This window comes from Hemiscyllium ocellatum, chromosome 22, assembly GCF_020745735.1.
Source record: "Hemiscyllium ocellatum isolate sHemOce1 chromosome 22, sHemOce1.pat.X.cur, whole genome shotgun sequence".
Lineage (NCBI taxonomy): Eukaryota > Metazoa > Chordata > Chondrichthyes > Orectolobiformes > Hemiscylliidae > Hemiscyllium > Hemiscyllium ocellatum.
The window spans coordinates 2,335,524-2,344,644 of NC_083422.1; the positions used below are offsets into that span (position 1 = coordinate 2,335,524).

The 9,121-nt window shown below is 39.4% G+C and overlaps 1 protein-coding gene across 2 annotated transcripts in view; it reads left to right on the forward strand.

Moving 5' to 3' along the window:
* The window catches only part of tspan15 (tetraspanin 15), a 197,632-nt gene extending 189,758 nt beyond the window's left edge, over positions 1 to 7,874 (forward strand). For both annotated transcript variants that reach the window (XM_060841826.1, XM_060841827.1), the window contains one exon: positions 1,350 to 7,874. In XM_060841826.1, the coding sequence (XP_060697809.1) occupies positions 1,350 to 1,526 (177 nt within the window). In that variant the 3' untranslated portion in view covers positions 1,527 to 7,874. The remainder of the gene's footprint in view (positions 1 to 1,349) is intronic.
* Positions 7,875 to 9,121: the final 1,247 nt, after the last annotated feature.

Below are 9,121 nucleotides of genomic sequence, written 5' to 3' on the forward strand. Positions count from 1 at the left end.
CAATTACTATTCTTAAAATAGTAAATTACTATAAAACTGAAGAGGGCTAGAAATTTATGTTGTTGACAAAAATGGAAGAGCAATAAATGGAGCAAACTTCTGCTATTTTCCTTGGAACACCAACCCATTTTTGTATCTTTTTATGTTAGGAGAACAGTTTTGAATGTTTCTAGTACATAACTAGTTTTCACATCTACTCCAGGATCCTGTACAAGTGAAAACAATATATTCCAATTTCTCTCCTCAACATAGCATCATCTTAAACCCATATCTCTTCTATCCTCAACTCCAACAAAGAGTGTGCACCAAGATCATGGATTCTGTCACCAAGTTGAGATTTATCTATTTACCTACTTCTGCTGATGGCATCCCTTTACACACCTATCAACCCAAACCTCTCCCAAAATTTTCCCCTTTCTTGCCCTGAATTCTGTATTAAGACATAACTGTTAAAACTCTTTGACAGTCTTTCCTACTTTATATTCCTCTTAAGACCTAATTTTTTGACCAAACTTTTAGTCATCTTTCCTTATGTCAGTTTTTACCTAACTGCTCTCCTGTGGAGTGCTAGGCAATATCTTTGTGTTAAGAGTCAAACCTTTGTTACAGTGCAGAATGAAGCCCATTTGGCCCCATCGTGCCTGAACCTACTCTTCAAGGAAGCATCATTACCTCGTGCCAATCTCCTGCATTATTCCATATCCTTGCACACTATATTTCTACGCTAATAATCATCCAGTGCCCTCTTGAATACCTTATTTGAACCTACCCCGCACATTTCCAGGCACATTTTCACATTTCCATACCCTAACTACTCTCAGAATTTATTTCATCATTCTTCTTTTGCACATCACTTTAAATTGGTACCCTCTCACTCTTGTTCCTTTCATGAGCAGGAACAGCTTCTTATCTCTCCAGCCTGCTCAAAGAAAGTAGTGGATATGGGTACAGTTACAACATTTAAAAGACATTTGGATGGATCCTTTAATAGGTTTGGAGGGATATGGTCCAGGAGCAGGCGGGTAGAACTAATTTTAGTTTGGGATAATGTTCAGCTTGGACTGGTTGAACTGAAGGGCCTGTTTCCATGACACATACAACTGAACAGAATATTGGACAGATTTGCTCAAATGTGTGGATTCCCCAGTTCAAACTTCTTTATTATGTTGAAAGTACGTTGTTATTGTGGTTATCTTTCTAAATCTCCTTCAATAACTCCGTTTCCTGAGGTAATACTCTTCTAATAGACTGTTGAAACCAATATAAATTAGAGTTTAGTGCTGCAGTTTTATAGTGCAATTTTGAAAATTTATTGCCTTACATTGTTTTCATTGTTCTCTGTCTTTCAGTTTTTTGGCGTTTTAATAACTTGGCTGTATATCAGCCGGCTGGAAGATATCATCTATGAATATGATACCATGGATATTGGCCTGATGAGTGGACCGTCTTACGGAAACTATGAAAGTGCAAGCACATCAGGAGCAGGATGCTGTTGGTGTTTACCTACTCTCGATGCTGTTGTGTGAAATTTGTTGTATGGAGTAATTATATCAGGTTACCGGTGTCTCAGGAAGCAGTACAAGTTGTAATACAATCCAGGAATTCTGATAGTGTTAAAAGATTGAGAGTTTATATTGCAGCAGTTTAAGAAGACAATCTAAGTCCACATAAAAAAATATTTTGACATCGAAAGTAAACAGAGCACAGTTTTGGGTGGAGATCAGAGTTAAGAATCTATGTCCAAATTGAAATCCAGCTTTTAAGCTTTCAGATTCTGGAAGACCTGGGTTGTATTACCAATATTTTCTGTACTCTCCCTTCATTTCGTATTACATACTTATAGCACTCTAAAATTCCCATTCTTTCCATTTAATGTACAAGAAGCACTATATCTCTCTACACTTTTTAAAGGTGCTGTCATTTTGATTTCAGGGCAAATATGTTTTGTTTTGTGATAATGCAACCTTGTATTTTGCTACCTCTTTGTCCTGTTACTGCTCCTTTGCAATAACATAACTATTCTCAAGGTGCAACAGGTACTCCATCCATGTATTTCGCCATCATAACCCTGAACAACATAAGTAGCGCCTCGACATACGAATGACCCCGTTCACGAGCAAATCGGTTTACGAACAAGATTGTACATAAAATTTTGTTTCAACGTACGTACGAAATTCAAGGTACAAACGCAAAAAGCCTGTGTGCAACCACGTGGTTTCATTGTTCTACTTTGCTACGTGCTTGTTGAATGCAAAAGCTCTCTGGTCCCGCGTGATCTCATTCAGTTCGTCTTTGGCGCGTTCGTTGCTATGTCCAAGCATTCTTACGCTATCCAAACAATGGGAAAAATTGATTCAGTTCGCAAACGTTTTGGTTCATAATGCACAAAAAGTAATTGGAATGAATTACTTTTTGTGCATTATGATCATGGATGCATTGCAGATGTAACCACTCCTTCAGTTAGACTCGCCTCGTCCAAATGTTTTGCACAAACATGGACTTGTGTACTTCATCCTACACCAATCTGCGTTCTATCAGGTGACTGTTCAGGATTTTAGGCTGATAGGCAATTTGCTGCTTTTTAATATTTTTTGTAAATTTGATTGTAATGTGTATCTAATTGTTAAAATGATAGACAGAGAGCAATTTTACCAACATTGCAAGGAATTTTACCTCTTGGGAAGTACACATCAGGAAATCCCAGGTATGCCATTTTTTTTCCCTTCTCATACATTACAACTGGTGGGGGAAACTCCTTGTATGTTTATCAGAGGCAAACGCAGAGAATTCTGGAGAAACTCAGTACCTCTGGCAGTATCTGAGGAGAGAGAAACAGTTAAAGTTTCAAGTCTGGTATGACTCTTCTTCAGAAACAGACTCAAAACATTAATTCTGTTTCTCTCTCCTCAGACACTGCCAGATTTGCCGAGTTTCTTCACCATTTACTGTGTTGTTTGATTTCCAGCACCTGCGGTATTTTTCCTTTATTCAAAAGTTTGTCAAAAGTTTCATGTGATTTCAAGTTTTCATGTTTTTTACAAGATCCATTTTCATGCAGCTAATTGAACAGGAGGGGCTCCAGTACCACAGATGCAACTTTTCAACCAGTTCAATTCACTCATATTATAAGGATTTTGGACCCGACAACACTCCAGTAATCGTACTAAAGACGTACGTTCCTGAACGAACTTGTTGCATCCCCAGCCAAGCTGTTCCAGTACAGCTGTAACACTGGTATCCACCTAAACCATGTAGAAAATTGCCGAGGTATATCTTATACTCAAAAAGTAGAACCAAATTACCACTCGATCCATCTATTCTTGGTTATCAGCAAAGTGATAGAAGGAGCTATCAATTGTGCTTCCGAGGTGAGCATTCTTGTGGTTGTTGGAGGTCAGTCATCTTAGCTCTTGGACATCATTATAGAAATTCTTCAAGGTAGTGTTGTAGACAAAGCCATCTTCAGCTACTTCATTGCTGACCTTTCCTTCATTATAATGTCCAGAGTGCGGCTGTTCATCATTGATTGCACAATTAGCACCAATCTTGACGATTCGGATACTAAAGAAGCGTCTATCCATTTGCAAAAACATCTGGACAGCATTTTGGTTCAGGCTGGTAATGAGCAATTTGCATTCATGATAGACAATGCTGAATTCCAACAGGAGAGAATCACACTATCTGCCCTTGACATTCAGTGGCATTACATTGCTGAATCCCCCACTATCAACATCCTGGAGTTTGTTGTTGACCAGAAACTGAACTGGAATAGCTATATAAATACTGTTGCAGCAAGACTAGGTCAGAGGCTGGAATTCTACAGTGAGTAATTCCTCTCCTGTCTCCCCAAATCATGTCCGTCATCGGCAAAGCATAAGTCAGAAGTTTGATGTAATACTCTCACCTGACCTAAATAAGTGCAAACCCAACAGCACTCAATAATCTCAAGACTATCCAGGTCGAACTAGTCTATTTGATTGTCACCATGTCCACATTCTCACAATCCAACACCGGCGCATACACTACAGTGACATCGAAGAACAGGGTAGTAGATAACGTGAAATACCACCACCTACGTTTCCCCTCCAAGCTGCAACCCTCTTGACTTTGAACCACATTGCTGTTCCTTCACCATTATTAGGTCAAAGTCCTGGAAATCCCTTCTTATTAGCACTTTGGGCATTCCAAAGACCACATGGACTACAGTGGTTCAAGAAGACAGCTCACCACCACCATCTCATGAGCAATAAATGCTGGTCTAGTTGCTGATGCCCATATCCTGTGAAAGAATGGAGTAACTGAAATGTTACATAGTATAGAACGTTTTCCTGAGATCTGTGATTTGGATTTTATTATAATTAAATTTTGAAGATTTATAGATTTCTTAAAATTAAATTCCACAGACTGAACATAATAATGGAAAGATTAAATTCAATAATATTTTACACTCATAAGAATAACTGACATATTTTGTTCATTCTTTGAGTTTAGTCATTTCTGTGCCAATTGACTTTATTGTATTCATAATGTAGATCTGACTAACTGTGAGACAAGCTGAGATCTTCCATCAGTTTCACCTCTTGCTCACTTCTTTGATCCCAAGTCTTTCTTGCTGTGTGAGGTTTCCCTCCATCTAAATCCTCCTTTAGCCTCTAATCCTTTCTAGATTTATTGAGAACTAATCCCCTCACTCACTCTCACTTGTCTTATTTTTTAACTTTAGTTAATCTGTTCTTAGAAGTCCAATGTCAATATTGTCATCAGATTTTCTGAATAAAAGCCCAAATGCCAAACAGCCCATTTCTATCTGTGGTGATGCTGTCCCTTTAAAAAGGTTATTTTGTCCTAGGTTTTTTTTGAAGAGAGATTTTAAAGGCAGAGGTTCCAAACTCACAACTAGGGACGGCCTAAGTAAACAACATAGGAGGCCTTTAGGTTTTTTTTTGAAAAGGTGGAACAATGAAAGCAGCTTGAGAGGAGGTCGCCAGTTCTCACAGACCAGGCTTCCTTTTTTTTTAAACAGTCAGAAACTGTTTAGGATCCTAGAAGAGGTGCAAGCTTCAGTGAGTAATCCCTAGCTGCTGCTTTCTCTGAAATCTGTCTTGATGCTGTTTCCTTCTGGATTGGAGAACTGCTTGTAAAAATCTCTATCAATTTTTACCTTTTTTGCCAAGGGGTATGTTTCTGGGATGTTACTATACTGGAACAGTTAATTAGTGATAGATGCTGTATGTATTATTCGGTTTAAGTTTTCCAATAAGTTAAGTTATTCAAAATTCCCATTTCTTTTGTTTGTGTTTTAACTGTAGAGTTTGAATGAATTGTGTTTTGTTTAATGTCATGTAGTTTGACCAGTCACATCGCAACTGGAACATGATTTCATGTACTTTTAAAATAAGTAAAAGTTAAAGTTTGGGCTAACTTATTAAAATATTTTGAGGGGGCCTGGTCTGGTTCATAGCATACCTTCTTCATAAAATCCAAAATCAGGAATTCCAAATTAGACCTTTCATTTCAGCCTGTTAAAGACCCACTGAACAGATTTTCTTCTACTTCAACTGTCCTCTCACCTTGTTCATACTGTTCCATGATTCTTCTGTCGCTTTCTGGTTTCTTGACCTGAACTGTTGGGCGGCATGGCTCAGTGATTAGCTCTGCTGCCTCACAGTGCCAGGTGAATCAGTGATGTACACTCTTATCAAATTTAGTATCTTGTATTCCCTGCTTAGTACGTGATCTACTCCACATTGCAATAATTGAACCCAGATTGGGTGACTATCTTGTAAATAACAACATGTTCAGTCTCCAAACATTTCCAATTGGCTGTCATTTAAATTTCCCATCTTGTTTTCATGCTGACTTCACTGTTCATGACCTGCTGTGGATAAAATAAAGCTTAAGGTAAGTTGAAGAAACAAAACCTCAGCTTTCCAGTAAATATTTTACAACTCCACAAACTCAGCATTGAGTTCAACAAATTCAGGACAGAAGCTGTTTTTTTTCTTTTGCTTATCACACTTTGGCTTTATTCTTGTTTGTCTCTGTGTTTGCTTTCAGAAGCAGCCTGTCATTGCTTTGCCATTCATAATGCTCATTGACACATTTTTTTCCTTGTTCCAATCCCATTCTCTTTGGCCTTGCATCACAAATTTATTATTATGATTTAATATTTCTTGATTCCAGTGGCAGTCATTTATGCCTGCTACCCCAGCATTGGGCCATGGAGGCTCTTGCCCCATAGATCCCGTCCCTGGCCTGCAGCAGAAAGGCCACCTCCCTTGAGTCAGCAGCTTCCTGTGGGATGCTGGACCAGTCCACCAGCAGAAAAATTCCAACTAGGCCTTAAAAGTACCTCATTATGATTGTGCTTCCAATAGCTTCACAATATTATGTCATTCACAAGATCCTGAACCCAATACATGTATATCACCTGTCATCAAAACAAGTCAGGCTGGATGGGCCAGGTATTGCAGCATCTTGAATGGCAGCAACCTGAACTGTATCTACTCCTGCCACAATCCAGCTGCTGGGCATTGCTTCCCTACATCTATAGATCCGCCAGTGAGCAAGCCTCTGAGCAGCAATATTTTTGTGCCATACTGCTTACTGCTCAAGAATTGTCGCTCAGTTTCAGTTCTCTGCAGTAATTATGGGCTTCTCTGTAGCTAAGATTAAGAACACTTTTCTAGCTGCCGCATCCACCTCCCTTCGTTCTCCTATCATCCCCCTAAGATTTGTCCTACCCAGGCCATGAAGTCTGTTAGAGGAGTATAATGTCATTTGTCTAAAGTGGACTGAATAAATTGGTTAAGAGAAAGTGAGCTCTGTAGATGCTGGAGATCAGAGTCGCAGAGTGTGGTGCTGGAAAAACGCAGCCAGTCAGGCAGCATCTGATGAGCAGGCCTGATTGGCTTTGCTTTTCCAGCACCACATTTCTTGGATAAATTGGTTACAAAATAAGTCAGTGGAAAGTTGTCAGGTATTTAAGGAACTAATACTTCACTCTCAACAAAGATACATTTCAATGAGAATGAAAGACTCTACCAGAAATGTGCACCATTCCTACCGAACTAAGGAAGTGTGATATCACATTGAAACAAAGGCATTTGAAAATTAGTGGTAGAACTAGGGAAGTTTTAGCAAGATATGACTGAAAAATTGGAGAATACAAGAAATGCAAAAACTATCCATGGAGTAGATGAAAATCAGGCAACAGGAAGAGAGAAACACCGAACAAATGCTGTTGCTAAGTAGTAGGAGAAATAATATGACTATAAACTGACAAGTTCCCTGGTGCTGATGGTCTGCATATGAAGGTCTTAAAAGATGTTGCTCCAAAGATAGTGGCGACACTAGTTGTTTACATCCAGAATGGAAATGTAAAATATCATCAAGGAAGAAGGCAGAAAGATAATAGATAACTATAATTTCTATCTTTGGGAAAATGTTAGAATACTAATACATTGTTGATGGTGATATTAGCATGGATGGAGGAATGGCTAAGTAACAGTGTGTTAGGATAAATGGTCATTTTCCGAATGGCAGACTGTAATCAATGGAATACCACAGGATCAGGCCTGGGGAGTCAGCTATTTATGATTTATATACATGTCTTGAATGAAAAGATGAACTATGTTATAGCAAAGTTGCTAACAAAACAAAGGAAGGTAGGAAAGCAAGTTTGGAGGATACAAAGCATTTGCAATGAGATATAGTAAAAAATGAGGTCTGCAGGTGCTGGAGATCACAGCTGCAAATGTGTTGCTGGTCAAAGCACAGCAGGCCAGGCAGCATCTCAGGAATAGAGAATTCGACGTTTCGAGCATAAGCCCTTCATCAGGAATAAGAGAGAGAGAGAGCCAAGCAGGCTAAGATAAAGGGTAGGGAGGAGGGACTAGGGGGAGGGGCGATGGAGGTGGGATAGGTGGAAGGAGGTCAAGGTGAGGGTGATAGGCCGGAGTGGGGTGGGGGCGGAGAGGTCAGGAAGAGGATTGCAGGTTAGGAGGGCGGTGAGATATAGTCAGTTACATGAATAGGCAAAATTTTGACTCATGGAATATCATGGGAAAATATGAGGTTCACTTTGGCATGAAGAATTGTAAAACAGCTTGTTATTTAAATAATGAGTGACTGCAGAATGTTGTGGTATACAGAGATCTGTGCATTTTTGCAGACGAATCACAAAGCTGTCAAGTAATTAGGAAGGCAAAGGGATTGACAGCATTTATTGAAAGGATGATGTGGTATACAAGTATGAAATCTTACTACTGTTGTACAGGGCATCTGCACCTATGTGAATTTTTGCTTATCTAATGGGAGATAAATATTTGCTTCAGAAGCATTTAAGAGATAGTTAACTAGGCTTATCTTGCAATAAAGGATTTAATTCATGTGGAAGGGTTGAATCTATACTCATTGGAGTTTAGAAGAGTGATGGGTGATATTATTTCAGTTTCAAAGATTCTGAGGGGATTTAATAAAATAGATGCTGAGTGGACGTTTCCACTAATGGGGGAATCCAGAACTGGGGACAGGTTTTCAAAACATGGAGTCCTTCACTTAAGACACAAATGAAGAAACTGTTCTGCCAGAGGTTCGTTAATCTTCAGAATTCTTTAGCACAGTGTGCTTTGGAGACTGCTATTTAAGTCAGAATTGGACATACTTTTAATGAGCAAGGAATTCAGAGGTTAAGGGGGAAAGGCAGAAAAGTAGAGTTAAGGCCACAATCAGACCTACCCATGATTGTATTAGCTAGTGGCGAAGACTTCAGGGGCCAAATGACTTTTCAGTCGAGTTTCTTATGTTCTCATTCCTGTCCTGAGGCTAAGCCAGACTTTGTTTTTGTTTGTTTTTTCATTCATTTGTGGGACTTGGGCATCAGTGGCTGGCTGGCATTGATAGCCCATCCCTATTTGCCCTTGAGAAGGTGGTGGTGTGCTAATTTTTGAATCACTGCAGTCCACCTGCTCTGGGTTGACCCACTGTGCCAGTAAGAGGAAGGGGGTGAAGGTAGTTCAAGGAGTTTGACCCAACTACTGTGAAGGAACAGCGGTATATTTCCAAGTCAGGGTGGTGAGTGTTTTGGAGGGGAATTTGCAGGTGGTGCTGTTTCCAAGTA